This window comes from Toxotes jaculatrix, chromosome 2 (assembly GCF_017976425.1).
Source record: "Toxotes jaculatrix isolate fToxJac2 chromosome 2, fToxJac2.pri, whole genome shotgun sequence".
Classification (NCBI taxonomy): domain Eukaryota; kingdom Metazoa; phylum Chordata; class Actinopteri; family Toxotidae; genus Toxotes; species Toxotes jaculatrix.
The window spans coordinates 13,115,754-13,140,346 of record NC_054395.1 but is presented as its reverse complement, the minus strand read 5'-3'; the positions used below and the strand labels follow the sequence as shown (position 1 = coordinate 13,140,346).

Sequence of the window (24,593 nt, the reverse complement as noted above, 5' to 3'; positions counted from 1 at the left end):
TGGCCAACACACTGCAAGAGAAAGTAAAATCTTTTTAAAGCCCATTTTAATGTCAACAAACTCATCCCATGATATTATTTCCTTTTTTTTTTTCTTCTCCAGGATGACACTGGGGCAGGTGCAGGACTTGGTACATCCTCTGCTAATGTAAACAGGTACATTCAGCAGCTGGCCCAAGAATACAGCGGAGACTGCAAGACATCATTTGATGAACTCTCTAAGATTATACAGGTTTGGGAATTTTCCTAGTAACTCAGCATTTGTTTTGTCTTTTGTGTTTTTTCTTCTCCTGTTCACGTGTAACTCTGGCATTTTCTGTTTGTTTACAGAAAGTGCTTGCATCTCGTAAAGAGCTCCTGGAGTATGATCTGCAGCAGAGAGAGGCCGCCACCAAGTCATCACGAAGCAGTAGCAGCCACCAGCCAACCTTCACCGCCAGTCAGTACCGTGCCCTCTCTGTGCTGGGCTGCGGCCACACATCCTCCACCAAGTGTTATGGCTGCGCCTCAGCTGTCACAGGTCACTGTATCACACTACTCCGGGCGCTGGCCACTAATCCAGCCCTGCGGCAGATCCTGGTCCTCCAGGGACTCATACGGGAGCTGTTTGAGTATAACTTGCGACGTGGTACAGCAGCCATGAGGGAGGAAGTGCGTCAGCTGGTCTGTCTCCTCACCAGGTATGTCCTTTCTTTATATGTGCGATTGTAGTTGCGTCTAAGAGTTAAATAAGAGACTGTTACTTTTTGTGTTTTACTTTGTGTGCCTCTACAGTAAATTAATAATCTTTTATTTGTTGTCTCTCGTTTTCTTCCATGTTTTCCTGCTTCAGAGATCACCCAGAGGCCACTCAGCAGATGAATGACCTCATCATCGCTAAGGTGTCAGCTGCCCTGAAAGGTCACTGGGCCAATCCTGACCTGGTATGTCATCTTGCATGTCCTGCTATTAGCTGAAAAAACTAAAGTAAAGAAACAATGAGATTCTGTTACTGCAAAATGTTTTTTATTAGAAAATCACATATTTACTGAGAATTTTTACATTTTGTTGAAGAATTTTCTATTTTGATATGAGCATAATGTCACGTTTTACCAACAGGTTAGCAATCTGCAGTATGAGATGCTGCTGCTGACAGACTCAATTTCAAAAGAGGGAGGATGCTGGGAGTTGCGTCTGCGCTGTGGTAAGTCTGTTTACTTACTCTCTTTAGCTGAAAAGAAGTTCAATCTCTGCCCTGATTCCCTGACTTGGAAAATTATCTGGAGCTGCTTCTTCTTCAGATTTCTTTTTTTTTTTTTTGCCATGATTTCATTCAGCTGTCCAACAGCCTTTAATGTTTTTGAGATGTCATTGTTACTGATCACAACTGAGGTCTGTGCCTAAAAGCACTGTATGCTCTTTGTTCACATAGCTCTCAGTCTGTTCCTCATGTCGGTGAACATAAAGACACCTGTAGTGGTGGAGAACATCACTCTCATGTGTCTGAGAATCCTGCAGAAGCTGATCAAGCCCCCTGCTCCCACAAGCAAGAAGAACAAGGTAAATATACTGGAACTCTGCAGCTCTGTTTAGGTAGAAGATGGTAGGTTGAAGAAATTTTCATTACCCAACCATTGTTGGGGCCACGCTGAAAAATACCAGAGCCCATTTTATAAGATGAAATATAATGATAATAAATTATTACAAATGTAATATTTCATTCAAAATATGCTCTGGAATGTAAAAGTTGCATATACAGTGTCTGTCAGTTACCACTTGGTTGTTTCATGTTCCCTTACACAACAGTGTGTGTGTGTTTGCTTTTATTCAAAGGATGCTGCCACTGAGTCCCTGACCACAGTCAGGCCCTACAGTAATGAAATCCATGCCCAGGCCCAACTCTGGCTCAAGAAGGACCCCAAAGCATCTTATGAGGCCTGGAAAAAGTGTCTCCCAGCAAGATGTAAGTACTGCGAATGAACAAATATACAGTACATCCGTGTAGCAAGATGGTCCTCTTATTTATTTATTTGTTTATTAATTTGTTTGCAGCAAAACAATTAAAAACTCATGATAGTAAACTTTTCTTGGTGAATTTATCTTGATGACCGCAGGCCAGGAGACTGTGTCGAAGCCTCAGGGGAAGGCTGAGTTGCGGAAGCAGTATCTGTTAGAGAAGTATGTGTGGAAGTGGAAGCAGTTCATGAGGTCCCGAAAAGGTGAAAGCCTCTTCCCTCGCCTGCTCAAACTGAGTCACAACAACTGGCTGCGACAGGTAAAAAAAATTAAGATAATGTTTAAAATGTAGCAGGAGAGATGAAAAGACAGTAACTATTTTAAAACTGTGAAACTGTATTTTTTTGGCTTGTTATTTCACAAACTAATTAATGTGTTCTCACAAAACAAAATTGTTGACTAAAGTTATATTTGTTGCAGGTCCTTTTCACACCTGCCACTCAGGCAGCCAGACAGGCAGCTTGTACTATTGTGGAGGCCCTTACAACAATCCCGAGTCGCAAGCAACAGGTCCTGGATCTGCTCACGAGGTATGAGCCTGAAACACAAAATCCAGTTATCATGTCGTATGGTACTGGGAATGTAAATAAGCTGTACAAAACGTCAATCAGCTAACTATCCGATGTAAATATCTCAGTCAGAGATCACGACAAAAAACGAATTAATACCAAGAAGTGGAAAATGTGTTCAGAAGGGAGATTTGAGCATTTAAAGCCCAGCTGTAAACCTAAATTAGACTTAAAAGCTAAAAGCTTGTTATTTTCCTGTGTGTCTGTCAGTTATCTGGATGAGCTGAGTGTGGCTGGAGAGTGTGCAGTGGAGTATCTGGGTCTGTACCAGAAGCTGATCAAGCCAACACACTGGAAGGTTTACCTGGCTGCCCGTGGAGTCCTGCCCTACATTGGTAACCTGATCACCAAGGTAATTAGTTCAACAGAAACGTAAATACATACAGAACATTTGCATGTGCCACTAGTTTCCTTAAATTAAAATCGAGTGAAGATTTATTAGATGCAGTGGAATATATGAAAATTTTATCTTCTAGAAAACAACGTTGTGCTTTTTTTAATGTGTTATTGCTTTTAAAATGTCTGATATCTACACTGGTAACAAATATGTCAAGGCACAGTATTAATATGTCAATGAAACTAAACCTTTTAATCCTCGATATAGGAAATAGCCAATCTGCTGGCTCTGGAGGAAGCTACACTGAGCACAGACTTGCAGCAAGGCTATGCTCTCAAGAGCTTGACTGGTATGTTAGTCTTCTTGCTACTGTTTATCTGACAAACAAATGTAGCCGACCTCAAAGCAAACTTGAATATTTAATTCATTAAGACAGATTATCTTCACTTGTGTTGGTGTCTTTTTTGAACATTTAAATGATTTGTGTGTTTGGTTTCACTGCAGGACTGCTCTCTTCCTTCGTGGAGGTGGAGTCCATTAAGCGGCATTTCAAAAGTCGGTTGGTCGGCACAGTGCTCAATGGTTATCTGTGTCTGAGGAAGCTGGTGGTGCAGCGCACCAAACTCATCGATGAGACTCAGGACATGCTGCTTGAGATGCTGGAGGACATGACGACAGGTCTGCGCTGACTTATGTTCAACAGACGTGAAATTTAACCATGTCACAAATTTTATTTTATTCATCTTTCTTCACTGTTTCCATTAATCAGTAATAATAATAATAATAATGATAATAATTCAATAATAACTGTTCATAGGTACTGAGTCTGAAACCAAAGCCTTCATGGCAGTGTGCATAGAGACTGCCAAACGGTACAGCCTGGACGATTACAGGACACCTGTGTTCATTTTTGAGAGACTGTGCAGCATCATCTATCCTGTGAGTTGCCTTTACGCTGATTTTTCATTTCAAAAGTCCTGCATGATCCAGTGCTCTAAAATTCAGTGTAGCTGTGAATCTGTCTTCATGTGGAGCTTTTGTTTCATCCCCTGTGTTTAGGAGGAGAATGAGGTGACAGAGTTCTTTGTGACCCTGGAAAAGGATCCTCAGCAGGAGGACTTCCTGCAGGGCCGCATGCCAGGAAACCCCTACAGCAGCAACGAGCCCGGCATCGGCCCTCTAATGAGGGACATCAAGAACAAGATCTGTCAAGACTGCGACCTGGTCGCACTTCTTGAAGACGACAGTGGCATGGAGGTAAAGTGGCCCTATACTGTAGACACTTTGTTTTCATTCCCTTTGTGCAATTTCTTTTTTGATGCTAGCTTTTATCAAACTCTTCTCTGTTTCTCATGGAACTCTAGAAGTTGACATGTTACAAGAAATTGATCTGTAGCTGCTCTGTTCCCCTTAGCTTCTGGTAAACAACAAAATCATTAGCTTGGATCTGTCAGTGGCTGAGGTCTACAAGAAAGTGTGGTGCCCTACAAATGAGGTGAGTCCTAATAAGTGTGTCAGTGAATGCTTTGAAGAACATTTGGAATTGTGTCATTAAATGAATACAGTGCTCTAAATAGCAGCATAAATAATAATAATGTGAGTCACGGAGCCTGCTGGCTTTCTTTTTCAAGGGTGAACCAATGAGAATCATCTATCGAATGAGAGGTCTGCTGGGAGACGCCACTGAGGAGTTCATAGAGTCTCTGGACTCAACCACAGGTTTGGTTTGCTGTTAATCTATTGTATGTTCCTAATTTTAAGCCAAGCAGAGTTTAACACGCATTTGTCCTAAATATCTCATGTAAATGCTGTTCACTAATGCCTGAGCCATTGAAATTCTTCTGGACATTTTGTTTGCCATTACCTGCGATCAGTACAGAGTGGAAAAAATGAAAATACAAATATCTTATCCCTATTGATGGAAAACTATTTTTCATTGCCTTTTTACAGATGAGGAGGAGGACGACGAGGAGGTGTACAAGATGGCAGGAGTCATGGCACAGTGTGGAGGACTGGAGTGTATGCTCAACCGACTGTCTGGCATCAAAGATTTCAAACAAGGAAGACATCTACTCACTGTAAGCCAACTTTTTTTTTTTTTTTTTTTTTTTTGGCCAAAACAATTGTAGCATTTACTCACTGACCTTCAAGTCATACTGAAACTTGCAAATAAAAGCTGATGAATGTGAATTATGTTCAAGCTTTAACCCAGCTGGGGTTTCTGATAACAGGAAAACACAGAAACCATGTATGCAATGTTCACAAAAATCAGAATCAAAATCTAAACAGAGCTGCAGGGTTGACCAGTGTCTGACTTTCTGTCTCACTCACAGGTTTTACTGAAGTTGTTCAGTTATTGTGTGAAGGTGAAAATCAACAGGCAGCAGCTGGTCAAACCAGAAATGAACACGCTCAACGTCATGCTGGGAACTCTAAACCTGGTGAGTGTCAGAGTGACTGCGTAACGTAGTGAGGAGGAGGGGGGAGTTGCAATTTATCAGTTATTGTGTTCAGTGTTTCAGAAAACTTTTAATGTTCTTTTACTTCAGGCATTAGTCGCAGAACAGGAGAGTAAGGACAGTGGTGGAGCCTCCATAGCAGAGCAAGTTCTGAGCATCATGGAGATCATTCTGGATGAAGCCAATGCAGAGATTTCAGAGGACAAGGTAAGAAAGGAACGCACTGAGTAAGAGAAGAAGTAGACACAATAATGTTATCAAAGCCTGAAAAAAATCTATTCTTGTTATTGTTTGATTTAAATGGGAGCTTGTTTGTCTTTGACAGGGTAACCTGCTGCTGACAGGAGACAAAGATCAGCTGGTCATGTTGTTAGACCAGATCAACACCCCGTTTGTGCGCTCCAACCCCAGCGTGCTGCAGGGTCTGCTGCGCATCATCCCATACCTGTCCTTCGGTGAACTGGAGAAGATGAGGATCTTAGTGGAACGATTCAAACCATGTTGCAGCTTTGACAAGTGGGCACCACTTAGCTTTCTTTTATGTGACCTTTTTAAATTGAACAGTGTTTAGGTTCTTGCATGTATAGAAACACTGTCAGCCATTACAAAAAGTTGTTACATTATCAAGCAGATTGTTTTCAGAGAGCGTTTGTGTATTGCAGTTGTTGAAAACGTACCCCTTCCTTTGTTTCCTAAGGTACGACGAGGAGCACAGTGCAGATGACAAAGTGTTTCTGGATTGCTTCTGTAAAATCGCTGCTGGTATCAAAAACAACAGCAACGGCCATCAGCTGAAAGACCTCATTCTCCAAAAGGGAATCACACAGAGTGCACTGGACTACATGAAGAAACATATCCCAAATGCCAAAAAGTATGTGTCTCAGATCTTCCTAAAGATAATCAGTCAAAAGCTTTGATATAATAAAACATCTGTGCATCTGTCGCTTAAACTATTTTCTTCTGAACTCTCTCATTAGTCTGGATGCAGATGTCTGGAAGAAGTTCCTCTCCAGACCAGCTCTACCCTTCATTCTCAGATTGCTTCGTGGTTTGGCTACCCAGCATCCCCCCACACAGGTACTAAATACTAGAAATAAAACGCTCGGTCAGAGCTGCCTAATACCCAGCAATGGAAGACTGATTTCTCAGGACAGTTCCCACACATGAAGAAACAGTTACACAATGAACCATTCAAATATTTGACTTAATTGACAAACTTAGCATCTGCAGTTCTTTTGCAAACAAACACACCAACCTGCCAAATATGACTGGATGTATTTTTGTCTTCTGTCCAGGTGCTCATAGGCACAGATTCAATAACCAACTTGCACAAGCTGGAGCAGGTATCCAGTGACGAAGGCATCGGCACTCTGGCAGAGAACCTCCTGGAGGCCCTGAGGGAGCACAGTGACGTTAACCTGAAGATTGAAGCAGCCCGCAGGGAGACCAGGGCTGAGAAGAAGCGTATGGCTATGGCCATGAGGCAGAAGGCCCTGGGAACACTGGGCATGACAGTACGCTTTTCCTCTTTTATCAAACATTTTCCTTTTTTTCTCCTTAGTTTCTTTACATACATTTTATTTGTATCTCAGCTACTGTGACTTTGTTTCACCATGTTATTAACACAGCCCACTTGTTGATGTGTTGATTTTTGCTTGTGTTTGCCTTTCAGACCAATGAGAAGGGTCAGGTGGTGACTAAGACCTCACTGTTGAAGCAAATGGAGGAGTTGATAGAGGAGCCGGGCTTGACCTGCTGTATCTGTAGAGAAGGTTACAAGTTCCAGGTACAACAACATATCAAGGATTATGGATCACATCATGTTGTAGAAGTTGCACAGTTTAGTTTAGTTTGGCTTAAATTACTAAGTGTCAGATGTCACTTTCAGGCAGATAAACTGATTCAACAGATAAGGTTTTGTGGTGTTTTGAATTAACATTTGGGTCCTCCTCTCTTATCCTAGCCAACCAAAGTCCTGGGTATTTACACTTTCACAAAGCGTGTGGCCTTGGAGGACTTCGAAAACAAGCCTCGCAAGCAGCAGGGCTACAGCACTGTGTCGCACTTTAACATAGTCCACTATGACTGCCATCTGGCAGCTGTCAGGTACAAACAAATGCAATCGTGTATCTGCTGATGTTTAGAGAACTTCAAAAATTGTTCTACTGGAGCTTCACCTTTGATTTAGTAATCTGAGCTTTTTATTTTTCCTTTTCCCCCGGGGTAGGCTGGCCCGTGGGCGAGAGGAGTGGGAGAGTGCTGCTCTCCAGAACGCCAACACCAAGTGCAATGGGCTGCTTCCTGTGTGGGGGCCGCACGTGCCAGAATCAGCCTTTGCTACATGCTTAGCAAGGTAAAATCGTGCATCAGCACACACATACAGCAAAAATGTCATTTCAGAAGGCACGTAATAAATCATTCCCCACTTCAATTTCTACTTCTGCTGCACAGGCACAACACATATCTGCAGGAGTGCACAGGCCAGCGGGAGCCCACATACCAGCTCAACATCCACGACACCAAACTGCTGTTCCTTCGCTTTGCTACCGAACAATCGTTCAGCGTGGACACGGGAGGAGGAGGCCGAGAGAGCAACATCCACCTCATCCCTTACATCATCCACACTGTGCTCTACGTCCTCAACACGTATGTACCTTTTTGATTTAAAATTGTATCTGATCACAGAAATGACTTTTTCTGCCGTCACCTCGCTTTACTTTGCAAACCGTGTCACTGCAGTACAAGGGCTACGTCTCGGGAGGAGAAGAACCTGCAGAGTTTCCAGGAGCAGCCGTGCGAGAAATGGGTGGAGAGCTCATACGAGGTGGAAGGACCGCACTATTTCACCATCTTGGCCATGCACATCATGCCGCCTGAACGCTGGAGGAGTTCACGTATATACTTCCTCCGACGACTCCTGGTCAACGCACATGCCCGCAAGGTTTCAGCAGTCTGCACCAACAAGTATGGCCCTCAACCGCTTTTTTTTTTTTTTTACCTGCCGCTCTTTGTTTTACAGCTGAAGCAGGCTTAAACTTGTCTACCACATTAAATTAAGTTGGAAATGGGGCAGCATCAACTTTAGGGTGCCCCCCCCTTTCCCCAGTGCTATTTTCAATGCATCTTTTACCTAGCTGAAAACAATTTCTACCTGAGTTAAGAAAACATACTACATTTTGTTTACCATAAATAGAGGTTTCATATCATATTTATAATACATTCATCTCAAAATCTTTCTCCTTTTCTTTTTTATTATCAGACTCACAGACAAAGCACCAAAGGAATATGCAGTCTATCGCTCGCCTCTTCTCTTCTGGGGCCTGGTGGATCTTGTCTATGACATGTTCATGGTAAGAACATGATGCAGATTAAAACTACTGTGCATATTGATGCCACAAACCAATGATGTTCTGCTATGTCTGTGTTAAGTGTTTTCTTGGGGTGATTGGGCACCGATCAGAATCCTGTTCAAGTCTGAGCTTTGCAGTCTTTGTTGTGAAGTTGTACTCTAACTTCTGATGAATGTTGTTAGCTAACAACAAAAACCTTGATGTAAATATCTGAGCAAAGTTTTGAGGCCTCATTGTCTCTGACTTTGTGAGACAGTCATGTAATGCTGAGACTAAAGCTACAGTAACTGACCTCGCTGCCTTTCTCTCCTCTGCTTTTTGTCCATACAGAAAGTACCCACCAGCAACACCGAGGGGGGCTGGTCCTTCTCGCTGGCAGAATATGTCCGTCACAACGACATGCCCATCTATGAGGCCTCAGAGCGTGTGCTCAGGGCCTTCCAGGATGAACTCATGCCTGCCGAGTCCTTGTCAGAGTTCTTTGATGTTGTAGGTCAGTATCTATACACACACCTGATTAACTTTATGACTGCCCAGCTTATCAAAAGTAAAAGATAAAAAGGTTCTTAAACACTTCATTTTGAGATTGCACTCATAATCTGGATAAATTTGGGAAAATGACCCAACTGGCAGAACTGTCACGGTCTTCTCTATTGCAGTTCTACTTTTTCATTTATGACTGGTCAGCACTTGGTTTTACATTCTTGCCTTGAGTCAGATCAAGACTGTAATGTGGCGTAAACGTTGACACGAAACATGTCGTGTTTCTTTTCCAGGTCTCCTCTCTGAAATCGCAGACCCAGACCTCTTCCTGCAGGATTTGTTGAACTCTTTGCCCTGATGGTCAACCTCAGCCCACACCCCTCCAACAGCCCTGCAAATAACACTGGGACACCTACCAACTCCAAAAAAATAACTTTCTTACTTTACACACTGACACAAGCAGAGTACACACACAGAGTATACACCATGCTTCCTGCTCACTTCCCCCCTTCATATGACATCTTCAAATTAACTTCAAGCAAAATCTATGTGTAGTTTAAGAAAAGAAATCATCCACTTTCGGCAACATCTCTGTAATGTTTAACACACAAACACAGTGCTGTTAAAGGGCGGGGGAACACACTAAAACAGAATTATACGTGTTGCCCCTCATGATTCAGACCGCTTCAGAGTAGAGTTGACATGACTCAGTTTCTCGCCAGGCTCGAGGCAAGAGATCCGAGATTCAGCTGATCATTAAACCAGAAGTGTTTTGTGTGTTTTTCTGGTTCACGACTGTTACCGCCTTTTAAGGACATCACAGATTGTCAGTCATAGAATGGCAGACTGAGAGTTTAGATATTCATATTTAAAAAAAAAAAAAGAAAAAAAAAAGTTGTCCAACTGACAGGAATAACTCGTGAATTCTGTTTTAGGGTGGACACATTTTTTGGCTTTTCAAATCCCCCTCCCCGCCTGGTATTGGGGTGCAATGTTAAGGTAACAAAAAATGTTTTGGGATCTGACCCACCACATATTACGAGTGGCATTTGATTTTATCTTGTTTTCATTTTTTCGTTTGTTTGGTTTAAGTTTGTTTTTTGGTCAGGGCTTTTTTAAATGGCAGAAGGTTTCAGTGTCACATGGTTACGAGCTGACCTGTCCTTTATTCCGGGCTTTTGCAGTTTGGTCTTCATGTAGGTTCGAACTGGAATTTGAGTGATGGACAGAAAAAAAGATGTTTTTTGATTTCGTGTGTATGTGTAGGGTTTCTTTTATCAACCTCTGAAGCAAAATGAGGAAAAGAACAATGAATAAAAAGTTTGTTTTATTTTTTTCCATAAAGCTATGCCTTGGTGACAGAGTGAACTTTGGACTTGTGAAAGATTCCATCTGTTGCAATGAAATTATCAGACCTGTCTAAATTAATAATAAAACAGACCTACATTATATCCTTAAACACTTTTTTCTTTGACTAATTGTTTTGTTGTTCAGTTTGTTTTCTTTCCCGGCAATTTCTTTATTTCTCGGACCTCTCTGCAATCTTAAATTTAGGATTTGGTTTTCCCCAAAATCACTGGCAACACTCCTGTGTCAGTCCCCACATCAGAAAAAGTTCATCCTCAGTGACTGATCGACTTCTTAATACAGACAGTTAAAAAGGTGTCCTTGTACTCAAGAGTTGAATGCATGGTGTGGAGTTCGCCCAGTTTATTGTTAATTTGCCTATTCCCGCTGCTACAATGTTCAACTGTTGCTGAATGTCTGCTTTTTGAATTTAGCTTAATGATTAATAAAGCCGTAATAATTCCAAATGTGATCCAGGGTAACCTCTTCTGTTCCCTCTGCTGTTCACTTAAAAATGTCCTGATAGGCATAGAATAGAAATGTATTTTAAAACGCAGTGTAAAACTTTTTACATTCAAACTAGATCAGATAACTGATGTAGTCATGTGTACTTAGTCTAGTAGGTTTTCTTTAAAACCGTTCACATCTATTTTAGAAGAGTAAAGGGGCAAAGTGCAGTGTAAACTACAGTGTGTAGTAGTAGAGCCATTAGAGCCATTGCATTTTGATGGTTGTCATTATTTCTGGTCAAAACGGCAACGTCCCTGCTTTATTCAAGTCTGTCTTAAAACAGCACACGTTTCATAAGCATCGAAAGATTACGGCCAACAGTTTGTTTTTTCAGTGTAAATATGAGCATGTGAGGATTGTTTTAAGATTGGTATGCATTCTTTTAATTCATTTGTTAATCTAAAATTTAGCCTTTCATGGTGTTGGCCTAGACCACACCTGAGATGAGAAGCAATTAAAGTTTCACAAGCTTCAGCTAAATGTAAACACTACACACTACTCTTCACCTGAGTTGTGGATTCAAGAGCTAAATTCACCTCTGCTCTTTCATGCCCAGTAATGAAACTGGAGCCAAAAAAAAGCTGAGGGAACTTTGGACTTTTCAACAGTTTTATTAGAAACCTTCACCAGTGCTCCTGAGGTGAGTCCAGGAGAAAATACCATTGCTGTGTGGATCTAAACGTTTTGCGGCACAAACACCACAAGGGGGCGATGTTCATTAAGACACAAGGATGTGAGATGAATAAATTGTTCCCTATTTTCAGTGTTCACTGAATAAAATACAGGCACTAATATAAACAGCCAAACCAAACAAATTAACATTTGCATTTTAAACTGGTCAAAATAAACTGGAAACCATTTCTAACACATTCAGTAAACAACAGTTTATTTGCAATTTGTAAATGAAAGCACATATTGCACAATTCACTTATGGCTTTTGAAACATTTTAATTAAAAAATAAAATCATTCACAATGGCATAAAAACATCTACAAATAAAAATATGCATTGGCATAAACAGTTCCCTTTATACAAAGGAATATGGCTTTAAGTTAACAAAACCTCAACAACATGGTCTTTAAGTGACCAGTGACAAGGAGAACTAAGGCTTAAGGCATAAAATGCACATTTTAGGGCCCTTTAATGGACCAATAAAATCACAGTGTATCGGTCATAGATCTCCAATCTTTTCAACCTTTTACACTTACTGGTAAAAGAAAAATAAAACAAAAAAAAAAATACAAATAAAAAAGAAAAGTAAAAAAGCAAAAATAGCTTTACTTTTTTTTGATTTACTGTTCTTCTTTCCATCTGAAAAATGTTCTCCATGCAGAACTTCTTCTTGACATGTTGCCAGTATGCTCAGTACCTCAGATCACACACACAGTCCCGCATGTTATATCACATTTCATGTTGTCTTCATTTATGTGTCCACGTTTTACTGGCAGCACAGTGGTGCCACGTCCTCCGCAGGTGAGGGGAACAGCCTCATGGCCTCTCTGGAGGATTTGGTGTAGCCATTGTGGAAAATCAAGGCCTTCTTCACTGCAAAGAAGGAGACTGTCTTGTCCCAAACATCAGAGCTTGATACCCCAGTGTTGAGTTGACTTTCCAGGGCTGAGCGGAGCCTCACTGCTCTGTCTGTGCACTTCCTCTCCAAAATCATCATTTTACACATGCTGAGGAAAAAAGAAGAGAAACAACTGATTAATGATGGAAATGCAAAATAGACAGCAGTTTTAAGTTTAGCCATTAACAGAAAGGTGAACCTCCACATATGAGTTTTCTCCATTTGAACTTACGTTGTGTGCTGATCCCTCATGGTGACTGAGAAGTCAGATGGTGTCCCGTCAGTCCAGGCCTGTGTGGAGTACGAGAGGTGCTCGGGGTTATGATTTTACCCACTGAGACCAACATCCTTTATATACTTTTACCAACTTTCCCATCGATTTAATGTGATGCTGCTTCTCACAGTGGTTGGCCAATCACAAAGCAGTGTTATGACAATAGGATGCGAATGAATTAGTTGAATTCATGGGGCACAATGGCCCCAATCCAAACAAACAGGTGGGAGGGGCCCTTCACTGGCCCCTTGTCGCTCAGCTGATGCGCCACAACAAGGGAGACATCCCTGGTTATTGTATGGACTGGGAGTGATATGTGGTGGGAATATGAAGGAAAAACATCTGCCGGGAGGAGGACCTACATGGAGGAGAAGGACGTCCATTTAGAAGAAGTCCCTCTGTCCATGTAACAAGATGGTGGACATAGATGTTAAGTCTGAAGCTGAATGGCACACGACCTGAGCTCCCACTTTTCTACTCTAAAAATGTGCTGTTTGATAAATTTGGAAGAAGTAGAGCCCATAAGAGAAGACTCAATCACAACAAATGCTTTAAAGTTTCTCATTTTCTTATTACTTGTCATATTTGTGTCTTTAATGTGTTTGTTCCCTGAATCCTCTTTTTGTCACAACAATCTAATAATGTGAAACAACATTCAGACAGCATATGATTATTACACCCTTTCCTTCACAAACTTTGAAAACAAACTTCATCAAACTATCCTCAAAGTTTCCCACCCTCCATAGACACACACACACACACACACACACACACACACACACACACTCCCTATTCTTCTTCTTTAACTTTCTGTCTCTATTTCAGCCTTTCCAATTCTCACGGAGAGCGTCTCCCATGCTTGATTGGCTGACAATAGCGTACGATCTGTCCAGATGGTGTGCCTGGAAGCCCTGTCTTCCTGGGTGTGTGTGTGTGTGTGTGTGTTGGGAGGGGATGGGAAGGGAGGGTGGGGGGGGGTGGGGGGGGGGGGGGGGGGGGGGTGGGGGGTTGGTCACTCAATCTTTGTTCGATGGGGCACACTTCCTTTGTGCAGCCGGCCTCAGTGTCATTAACACTGAAGTGTGGGAAGCCTGGGACCACAGCGGCTCCCACGTTCCACACAGGCAGGAAGGGAGCGTGTGACTGAGACGTGGCCAGCGGCAGGCAGGTCGGCCAGCTGTGTGTGTGTGTGTGTGTGTGTGTGTGGGAGGGAAAGTGAGTGTGGGAGGGAAAGTGAGTGAGAGTGTGGCTGCCTGTGTGAGTATGTGGGGGTTTGCCTGATGTGTGAACATGTGCTTGGAGTGTGGAGACTGTTGGGATGTTTACAGTTTTGTTTACAGCGCTTTTCTTCTCTAACAGCTCAAATCATGTACCATCAAATTAGAGTGGACAGACCGAACTTCAAAAGCATGGCCACTGAGTTCTTCTTCAGAGCAACACATCCAGAGTTAGCACTGATTTTTCATTGACTCTTATTTGGAGTTTCTGGGAATCAAATGGAGTCTTGTGTCTTGTTTGTTTATTCAGTGAACGAATATGGCTCAAGACTGAGAGTCATTTTAACACTTTTTTATTATATGATATAGTGATGCTTTTAAAGCAACTAAAAACATATCTCATTTATTAATAAAACTAAAAAGTAACTGAATAATTAGCAATGACACTGTTGTACTCACACAGATACTTGCTGGGATCTTGGAACATGGCAGTGTGCAAGAAAGTTGGACCTGGAAGTCGGTCTGAACAGTTTGACAGGTGTTTACAACCAGCATTTTGGATAATTATGATCAATCATAATATCTGACATCACTTTGCCCACTACAAACCAGGGAGAAGAGCACAGAAACACATCATATGAATGACCCAGTACTGTTCTAGCAGACAGTCTATTGTGTTTTTCCAGAAAACAAGAAAACAAGATTTCATGGCCTTTAATGTACAGATTGTGTTGGTGTGTTGGGCCAAAACCTCACAGAAAATTAAAGTTAAATTCACAATCTACACGTTCTCCTGTCTTCATCAAGAAAAACTTTTTTTTTTTGAGTTCCAAACTTACAGAGAAGCTCTTATTTTTCAGACGTCTCTAAGACATCTCAACTGTTGCACAGCTCCACGAGGGAAGTCTGCCGTGTCAAACTGGTGGAAGTGGCTGCATGTAGATCTTTTCTAAGGGTTGGCCCTCTGTAACACCCACGTGTGCCTGGTGGCGGAGGCACTTTGTGCTCAATTACGTGGTGGTGGAGATGACATGAGACAGCGGCGTGCTTCCCTCTGGGGTCACCACTTTCCCATATCAACACAAGCGCTGGGTCAGTCTCCCAGCTATACCACCCCCCCCCCCCCCCCCCTCCCTCTCCCCCCTCCACCCCGGGCTCTTTCTCTCGCAGTCTATTCCTCCACCTGCTCCCCGGAGACACACTCATTGTCCCCACGGCTATAAACACTTCATTGAGCATGTGGCAGCCCTGCGTTCCTCAAAGCCCTTCCCAGCGCTCTCATTGGCCCAGGGACTGTGAGAAACTCCAACAAGCCCAAGACCCACACATTCATATGGAGATTTGGGCGTATAAATACAGGGCAGAGGCAGCAGAGAAGGCAGCTCAGATTCAACTGGCTCTTCAAACCGAGCAGGACCGCTCTGACTCTACAGCTATGGCACCCACTGTTTTTGGACAAGCAAGCTACTCTAAGGAACACCTGACTCCTGCCCATAAGGTAAACACTTTTTCTATAAAGTCACTTTATTTATTTTTTTTAATTTGTTCAAATAACACAAAAAAAATTCTAGTGTTCAAGTGGACTAAATATTTTCTCTTTTTCTTTTCTTCAGCTGAGAAAGCCAATGGTGGAGAAACTGCGCAGAGACCGCATCAACACCAGCATTGAGCAACTGAAATCCCTGCTGGGTCCAGAGTTCCTCAGGCAGCAGCCCGATTCCAAGCAAGAGAAGGCGGACATCTTGGAGATGGCTGTGTCCTATCTGAGGAACTGGCAGCAGCAGAAGCAGCAGCAGCAGCAGGTCAATCTGACCTCTGGCCTGATGACGGCCACTGATGGCTACTCCCGCTGCGTGCAGGAGGCCGTCAGCTTCCTGTCCCACTGCGAGGTCCAGACTCAGGCCCACAGACGGCTGCTCAGCCACTTCCAGGGCCTGCAGGCGTCCAGCAGGATCAGCCACAGTCCCTGCACCCTCTCACCTCCCGGCTCTCCCCTCCATCAGGTCAGCTCCAGCAAGGCTGTGAGCCAGGCCAGCTGTGGACTGTGGAGGCCCTGGTAGGATGGAGGCATCATCACCTCCACGCAGAGAGAAAGAGAACTACGTCTGTGAATGTCATGGACAGAAAGTTGAAGACTCACTGAAGTCTGTTTCCTTTTGCTTTGGCAGGAGATTCAATATTGTTGAGCGTTTTACTAGTGTGTGGCAAAATGGGCTAAATGTCCCAGTATTCCTTTGGAAGGACTGAAATGATTCAGGTTTTACTGAATTTGTACACCATGTGTATACACATTATACTCTATATAATTTAGAGTGTTCTCTCTCTGATTGTGTTAATTGTTCCTGTGGAAAAACCAGATCCTGAATTTTGTTTGTTTTGCAAACATCCCTGAATTATCTTATTGTAACACCCACATTGGGTGGAAACTATTTAAGTGTCTGAGACACTGTTTGACTGATGTGTTAAACCACTGTCTACCTTTGATACTGAGTATCACTGACTGATACATTTCATCAGCTTGAAGCTGATGAATCAGCAACATCCCATAAATGGATCCCATGGATCCAGTTTTACTGTAAATCTTGTTATGATTATTCTTAATTATGACTATTTGTAACCACTATTTGGTATATGTGTGAAGGAGTGTTACTGCTGAAATTGTCCCTGTTAACCGCTCAGTTGTGATGTTCATAATAGATGTTTTTTTTTCATCTTCAAATGAATACCTTTTATAAAGGCATTTTGTGTTAACATCAATCTTTACTAAAAGAATCTGCTGAATTGCTTCCTTGAGAAGTTTGCTTTTGAACATTTGAAAAAATAAATAAATGGAAAACTTCACATGAAGTTTTGAAAACATAAACTAATATAGTGCCACTTTTTCTTTATTCAGAAATCTTCAGTGCTGAGTGTCGGAGGACAAAGTGCACAGAAAAGCACACAGAAAACTGTAGTTTGTGTGTGTTGTCTGTGTGCTGGCACCAACTTATGGTCTTGATCGCTGAACGACAGAATGAATAATTAATGAATTCCTGTAGGAAAGTAGAGTTCGTGTTTTGGTCAAAGTTTAGAAGTAGCTCCATTAAGAACTTATAGTTTTCACAAATCCTGCCACACCACAGAGTTTATCAGCACAGCACTCAACTAACAGCACTTCACTATTGTGTTCTGCTCAAGAGAACAGCGCCTTAGAAAGCAAGGTTTGGTTCCTGCAGCAGTTTTTGTCAGATCTGTTCGTAACTAACTAACTCTGTACATTCACTTTGTTGTCATTCAGGCTTCTGCTGCTCCAGTAACAAGCCAGAGTGTTTGTGTTTGGGAGAAAACAGTGTAAACACTTGTGCATGGGCTCCAAAGAGCAATAATTAACATACATTTACAAGATAGTCCTCTGCAAAGGAGAGCTAAATTGTATTTATTCAGACAATATAATAATATCTATATGCACTGGTCTAGTGCAGCTGAATAGTGGTTCAGTATATGAAAAGTATTAGGATTTAAAATTGTATTTCTTACTACCAGTAATAGTACTGTGTTTTGACTTGCACTGATTTGCTTGCAAAACATATTTTCTCTCATTTCTGTGTCATTCTTCTCAATGGCCTGATTTTATTTCAACAAATGAGTTCAGGAAACATGCATGTTCAAATATATAATAAACATTATTCAGGGAATTTTTTGGTTCCATTTTTGTTTTTTGGTGTTACTTTTTTTTCCCAGTATTTTTTTTTTTTTTTTTCTTGATCCAATGTTTCCCACAGGGATCATTAACATTTCATCTTTTCTGACCTTCCTGGTGCACAGGTGTTTCAGGCAATTGAAAATCTGGGGTGTGGAGACACCCCTGCTCCGCTTATGTCACATGTCCCACTTCTGTTGTGGTGGTAGTGGCATGCTGTCTAGTGCTTGAATTATGTCTGAAGTGCCACAAAAGTCTTTCACAACTATTTGTGTGTGCAGAAGTTGTGGAGAATGTGGCATGCCTGGGACTTTCTCAGGGTCTAGTTGGCCAGGCCAGATGGTCTGGCTGAAGCTGCCTCCCCTCCCCCTTCAACAGGAGATCAAACACCGTAGCTAATGTGATGTGTAACAAGACACACTTCTATTGTTCCCATCTCGGGGCCAGTGAATAGGCACAGAGTGTGGGAAACGGGAGATACCACACTCACAGAGAGATGGCTGACGGGAAGCCGCTCTGTGCCGCCGCAGGTCTGAGCGATGGCCGAGACTTTATGGCAGGAATTCAGAGCTCTCAGGCTGCTGGTGGGAGGGAAACTCGTCTTCACACACACTTGTAGACAAAGACCCCCAGCAGCCGTGTAGTGCACACTAGCTTTCAGAGGAGGCACAAATTCACACAAACATGTCGACAATGAAATCAATGGCGGGGACAGATAATAAAGCCAAACGTGAACGTGACTTGACAGATTGGCAGTTACTGTGTTTTCAAATGTTGCAATGAAGAGAAACAAGATATTTACCCACATACCTACATATGCAAATGTAAAGATATTATTTATAATTATAAATACAGTATCTGATCTGAGTTAAATGGATGCAGTTCAGGTGCCTTGATAGAAATTTAAAGCAACATATGTGGCAACCAAAATATCAACAGGTCACACCTGCTCAGATGCGAACAGGAGGGAAGTTACCACAGAAGTTCATTAACTCAAACGCTGTTGTCCTGTACAATTGTACAGTGCTGCTTTCTTACTCAAATATATACATTTTGCAGGGCTTTACACTTGTGTTATTTGTTGCTGCTGACAGGAAAACAACACTTCTATAACTCATTTCAAATGCATTTTGACCTTATTAGAAATGTTTTAGAGAATTATGTCAACATGTAAAGGGGCATGTGAATCTAAAACATTCTGGAAAAACTGGAAACTTGTCATAGTGGAATTCCTATTTAGTGGATTTCCATTATTTCATCACCTCCAACTTTGAGGGAATTTAACCTGTCAACACTCATGTACAATTTACTGCTAATACCCGTTAACTTTATTGCCAGTGTGTGGATGTTTATTTTTTTATTTTTTGAACAGACATGTAATGGAGTAGTATTTCTACTGTGGCATTACTTCTTTGACTTAATTAAAAGTTGAAGTCCTTCTTTCAGCATTGTAACTGGATGGCTGAGCCCCTAAATTAAAAAAAGTCAACGCAGACCAAAGGCAGACAGACTGCTCTGTGCCAAGCAGTGAAGTCAGTTGACTTGATTTTTCCCAGATGGACCAGGACACTGAGTTTCTGTTTGCCTCGCAACAAAAGATCAATTAACATTCCCAGTGGAGCATTGAGGAGCGACATGGCTTTTGTAGGTCATTTACCCTGATGTTGTGGGACTGGTGGGAAACTAGAGAGACGGGACTACTCACACTGTGTCTACAAGGCCGGTTTCACATCTGGGGCCAGCAAGTGATGAAGGCCCTCAGAGGCACACTGCCAGCCCTCTCATAATGCCATTAACTTGGACACTAATTTGACACAGTTCACTAATAACAGGGCTTGCAGACCCTCGGGAGAAGGAAGACAAGAGCTTGTAATTAAAGTCTGCCTACTGTTTTTCAGCAGGCACTTATATGTGATTAGAAACAACAATAATGCAAGTCCATGCACCAAAATAACAAACATTTCTTTAAGAATAAACTTGGTGAAATAGTTTGCAAACTTAATGTCTGTGAGGAATGCACTTGTACTACTGCTGTTTTTTAAATAATTTCCTGTCATCAACTCTGATACCTGTAGGAGGCCCCCTGGGGAATAAAGTTAGGAAAATATGAAGTTTAATGAACTAACAAAGCCTATTCTTTTCAGTGTAAAATACCTATCAGTTCTACTCATGCAGGGCTTCAGTGATTTGAAATTAAACATTTTCTCATATGACTTTGTTCATGTCTGAGCATGCTGTATTTCGCATGAAGTCAAATGAGCTGCGCCATCATATTTTCTTTCCCTGTGAACGCACATGAAATGCGCTTTTATTTGTTTGATCTTAATGAGGGAAACAAACTGAGCCAAAAAGTCACGCTGATGCGCACGAGATCATCTGCTGCACTAACTACGCCGCACGCAGACTTTGACTCGCGCCGCAGAGAACGTGCTCAACTTTACGGCTTTCACACCTGAGACGTGAGTCAGCAGCAGCAGCCTTTGATCGGTGTCTTTCCTCGGGTTATTGCAGTGTGCCTTCACACGTTAGTACTGTGGGAAACCCTCGACGTTTAGGAGCCTGAAGTGAGCTGTGACTTTAAACAGCGCAGAGTTACAAAAGCAACAGGTGGGTAAGGAAATGTTTCACCTGCAGCCAGGTAATGCCACTCTTTGACGTTGATGACTTCCTAATACCCGCTCTGCCCTTCCCCCTTTGTTTTCCTCCTTATTTTAAACATATTTTATCCAAACTTTGACGAGCAAGGCTAAGAGTCACTTGTTTTGCTGAAAACAACATTTTCATGTCTTCAAATTCTCCAGTTTCTGCACCAAACAGGAGCAGTTTTTTTTTTTTTTTTTTTTTTGAGGAAGGGGAGCTGTCTTTGAAGAGAAAATGAAAGCCTTCAGTTTAAATTGTTTTACTGCAGTGAAGCATTTGGTGCTTAATTGCAGTTACCCCCCTCTGAAGGATGTTCACTTCTGTGTGTAACACTTTTCCTTATTTTACATCCTAAAAGTCAAATTCTGACCTTCGGTCCATGATGAGTTTTCAAAAGAGTGCCTGACAAAGTTTTAATTACCTGTTGCTTATCTTGGGAAACATGCCAAGGCACAGATACAGGCCCTATGAGTTATTGACATGCCTTCTATTGTTGTGCTGGGAGTCCCACTGGTCAGAGTGTGGGAACCCCAGCCCTGCCTGAGCCACATGGCTTTGTTATGCTAATCTCCCAGTATAAAATGAGGAGCAGCTCCTCCAGAGACATCAGAGCTCACACAGCTGCCCAGAAGAAGCTGCTCACTTCACCTGCACAGAAATGGCTCCCTGTTCCACCAACTACTCCTCTATTCACCACATCAGGATTTCTGAGAAAGACAACATCAAAGTGAGTACCGCATGGGAATTGAATGCTTTTGCATCAACTTGTAAAGTACAAATTGTTTATTACTGATGTGAATCGTGAACTTAACGTGGCTATCTGCTCTTCCATAGCTGAGAAAACCCATTGTGGAGAAAATGCGCAGAGATCGCATCAACAGCTGCATCGAGCAGCTCAAGATCATCCTGGAGAAAGAGTTCCACAAACAGGAGCCCAACTCCAAGCTGGAGAAAGCCGACATCCTGGAGATGACTGTGAGCTTCCTGAGGCAGCAGCTGCAGCCGGGCCTCTGTCACAGCGACTACAACCAAGGCTACTCTCACTGCTGGAGGGACTCTCTGCACTTCCTCTCTGCCGGCTCCAGCTCAGAGGCCTCTGTCACTCCTCTGCAGAGCCTCCAGCAGCAGGAGCAGCAGCTCCATCAGGCCCAGAGAGCCAGCAGCTCCTCCCCAGTCTCTCCCACCCTCAGGCCCACCACACTGCAGGACAGCAGCAGCAGCAACAGCAGCAGCAGCAGCAGAGGCCCTGTATGGAGGCCTTGGTAGAGACTGTGTCACACAGACACTGTGAGACCTGAGGGAGTCTGCTTTCTCCCTCACTATGTAGGAAATGTATTTCCAGCCTGCTCTTTCATGGTGGGTTTCTTTATTGTCTCATCACATTGATGGACAAGTAGTAAAAGCAAGGCTCTCACTTACTTGAAGATTGTCCTGCTTTGATCTTGATTCACATCTAATGTTTGCTTTTTCCTTGTGTTTAAAGCTGGAGGTTGATTCTGAGTGATGATGGTTTTGTCAAATTTTGTGAAATGATTGTTTACTCCAGTGGAGTTTATCTTTGGACTGCTTGATGTAACAATATATACAGTATATATATCTGCCATACTGTGTTTTACTGACAGCTTCTGTTGAGAATATTTCTCTTCTGTTTTGAATTATCTATGCCAAATTTTATGGATGAGAATGATGACGTGTGTGTTTGTGCATGTGTGTGAAGTGGACGTACATATTAACATTCTGTAATGGGATGTTGATATGGCTGTTTTGCTATTACATTTTGGCTCTTAAAAGTTATTTCTAACATTTGTATGACAATTAACAATAAAAGATACAATCATTAAAAAAGCTGATTCCAGATTTTTTTTTTCATGAATTGAGGACAAAAATACTTTTCATATATATTGCACTCGTGATCCTAGTCTTCATAATAATGATCTTCCTTTTAAATGGCCAGCTTTCATAATGAACCTTTGATTAAATCTGTCTTTATTTAGGAGAAGGTGATGTGATGTTTGATCCGGGAAGCAACAGGTATCAGGACGTTTTGGGACTTTCAAACTACTCAAGTAAAAATTTGTGTCAAGATTTAAAATGCTGATACAGACATGTCCCTCCTCAGATTTAAATTTTATGTGTTTGGAAGCAGCATTTATTTGAATTCTATTAATCCAGAGCTTTTAATGAATAATGAAACTGTGTAAAAAAATAAATGAGCCACACACACACATGCATGGCATACTTGGTGTATCTACAATTAATAGATATACTTAAAATGTAAAGAAAAGTAAATACAATTTATTAAAATCTGGATTTCCAAAGTTAAGTAAGGGTAAGGAGTTGGTTGCATATTTTTCACTAATAAACACTCATGTCTCATGGCATATTGTCAAAAAGTTTCTTCATTTATTAAAGGCAAATTATTCGCAACAGACATGTTCAACAAACCATTCGACTTTCAAATATACCATGACATAAACTTTTAACTTAAGAAAGTTAAACCTCACACAATGAATACATTTTCACTTACATAAAGGAACAACACATTTATAATGACCTCAGTGTGAGGCATGAGAACACTGTGAGGAGCACTGTTGCATGTGCATAGTCAATGATCCCCAGTGTGACCTTATTAAGAGGATAAAATACCTATTACATCTTCTCATCAATATGATGAAACACTAAAACACTCAGTATTACCATGAAAGAGCAGGCTGGAAATACATTTCCTACATAGTGAGGGAGAGAGCAGACTCCCTCAGGTCTCACAGTGTCTGTGTGACACAGTCTCTACCAAGGCCTCCATACAGGGCCTCTGCTGCTGCTGCTGCTGTTGCTGCTGCTGCTGTCCTGCAGTGTGGTGGGCCTGAGGGTGGAGGAGACTGGGGAGGAGCTGCTGGCTCTCTGGGCCTGATGGAGCTGCTGCTCCTGCTGCTGGAGGCTCTGCAGAGGAGTGACAGAGGCCTCTGAGCTGGAGCCGGCAGAGAGGAAGTGCAGAGAGTCCCTCCAGCAGTGAGAGTAGCCTTGGTTGTAGTCGCTGTGACAGAGGCCCGGCTGCAGCTGCTGCCTCAGGAAGCTCACAGTCATCTCCAGGATGTCGGCTTTCTCCAGCTTGGAGTTGGGCTCCTGTTTGTGGAACTCTTTCTCCAGGATGATCTTGAGCTGCTCGATGCAGCTGTTGATGCGATCTCTGCGCATTTTCTCCACAATGGGTTTTCTCAGCTATGGAAGAGCAGATAGCCACGTTAAGCTCATGATTCACATCAGTAATACACCTTTAATCTGACTCTTAACTCTCCTGGGTTACTTACTTTGATGTTGTCTTTCTCAGAGATCCTGATGTGCTGAATAGCTGAGTAGTTGCAAGGAGCCATGTCTGTGCAGGTGAAGTGAGCAGCTTCTTCAGGATGACACTGTGAGCTCTGATGTCTCTGGAGGAGCCACTCCTCATTTTATAGGGAGATATTAGCATAACAAAGCCATGTGACTCAGGCAGGGCTGACACTTGCAACAATAGGACACACATCAATAACTCTGAGGTGAAGCTATCACAGCCTGACCAGAAGAGATAAAACCGTTCCTGAGATATATATCAGACTGTGAATGATGTGCTGTCAGTCTCTTATCAGGGGCTGCTGCTTATCTCTCAGTCCAGTTACACAGGGTAACACAGGCAACTCCTGATGTGCACCCAGGGAGCAATTAAAGACAGGATTCAATGCATTGGTGGTTTTCAGGGAAAGGCATGTGAGTGTAAATTCATTAAATTCTGCTGTAAAACAAACCACATTTGTTAAACTGAGATATCGACCTGAACTGTCAATTACGAATATCTGGGCATTTCAGATTTTTGCAATTTTGTTCCTTTAATTTTAACATTCATACATCTGCTAATATCAGTTACAAATTCATTTCAAATTAGATGAAACCATTTAGAAAATAATTACATGAACTACATACAGAGTGTGATTCGTTGAATCTGGAGCAGGAAAGACAGTCAAACAAAACCACTACAGATTGTTGACTTCTGCTGGTACCAAGCAACAGGTAAAGGGGCTGCTTATCTTTTTGAGGGTCACGGGGAAGGGGTGGGGCCAATCCCAGCAGAGACTGGGTGAGAGGTGGGGTATGCTCCGGACAGGTTGCCAGTCCATCAGAGGGCAGGGTA

The 24,593-nt window shown here is 42.3% G+C and overlaps 4 protein-coding genes across 10 annotated transcripts in view; 3 read left to right on the top strand and 1 right to left on the bottom strand.

The window, feature by feature from the left end:
- The window catches only part of ubr4 (ubiquitin protein ligase E3 component n-recognin 4), a 49,974-nt gene extending 39,323 nt beyond the window's left edge, over positions 1–10,651 (top strand). For all 7 annotated transcript variants that reach the window (XM_041066681.1, XM_041066673.1, XM_041066655.1 and 4 more), the window contains 30 exons: positions 103–231; positions 330–679; positions 832–922; positions 1,098–1,182; positions 1,411–1,538; positions 1,812–1,941; positions 2,093–2,253; positions 2,415–2,524; positions 2,774–2,915; positions 3,168–3,249; positions 3,405–3,578; positions 3,718–3,839; positions 3,960–4,157; positions 4,315–4,395; positions 4,532–4,619; positions 4,851–4,978; positions 5,234–5,341; positions 5,450–5,566; positions 5,685–5,875; positions 6,057–6,230; positions 6,337–6,436; positions 6,655–6,873; positions 7,032–7,145; positions 7,323–7,465; positions 7,587–7,712; positions 7,811–8,005; positions 8,099–8,323; positions 8,619–8,709; positions 9,040–9,202; positions 9,486–10,651. In XM_041066681.1, coding sequence (XP_040922615.1) covers positions 103–231; positions 330–679; positions 832–922; positions 1,098–1,182; positions 1,411–1,538; positions 1,812–1,941; positions 2,093–2,253; positions 2,415–2,524; positions 2,774–2,915; positions 3,168–3,249; positions 3,405–3,578; positions 3,718–3,839; positions 3,960–4,157; positions 4,315–4,395; positions 4,532–4,619; positions 4,851–4,978; positions 5,234–5,341; positions 5,450–5,566; positions 5,685–5,875; positions 6,057–6,230; positions 6,337–6,436; positions 6,655–6,873; positions 7,032–7,145; positions 7,323–7,465; positions 7,587–7,712; positions 7,811–8,005; positions 8,099–8,323; positions 8,619–8,709; positions 9,040–9,202; positions 9,486–9,550 — 4,230 coding nt within the window. In that variant the 3' untranslated portion in view covers positions 9,551–10,651. The remainder of the gene's footprint in view (positions 1–102; positions 232–329; positions 680–831; positions 923–1,097; positions 1,183–1,410; positions 1,539–1,811; positions 1,942–2,092; positions 2,254–2,414; positions 2,525–2,773; positions 2,916–3,167; positions 3,250–3,404; positions 3,579–3,717; positions 3,840–3,959; positions 4,158–4,314; positions 4,396–4,531; positions 4,620–4,850; positions 4,979–5,233; positions 5,342–5,449; positions 5,567–5,684; positions 5,876–6,056; positions 6,231–6,336; positions 6,437–6,654; positions 6,874–7,031; positions 7,146–7,322; positions 7,466–7,586; positions 7,713–7,810; positions 8,006–8,098; positions 8,324–8,618; positions 8,710–9,039; positions 9,203–9,485) is intronic.
- Positions 10,652–15,442: 4,791 nt separating this feature from the next.
- On the top strand, positions 15,443–16,169 carry LOC121195430 (transcription factor HES-5-like). Its single transcript, XM_041058893.1, is given in 4 exon segments — positions 15,443–15,472; positions 15,474–15,527; positions 15,530–15,607; positions 15,723–16,169. Coding segments are annotated over 4 exon segments (609 nt in total).
- Positions 16,170–20,988: 4,819 nt separating this feature from the next.
- her12 (hairy-related 12) lies at positions 20,989–21,694 on the top strand. Its single transcript, XM_041056357.1, is given in 3 exon segments — positions 20,989–21,040; positions 21,043–21,155; positions 21,263–21,694. Coding segments are annotated over 3 exon segments (597 nt in total).
- A 1,521-nt stretch (positions 21,695–23,215) lies between these two features.
- On the bottom strand, positions 23,216–23,897 carry LOC121193934 (transcription factor HES-5-like). Its single transcript, XM_041056367.1, is given in 3 exon segments — positions 23,216–23,647; positions 23,737–23,843; positions 23,846–23,897. Coding segments are annotated over 3 exon segments (591 nt in total).
- Between the last annotated feature and the right edge of the window lie 696 nt (positions 23,898–24,593).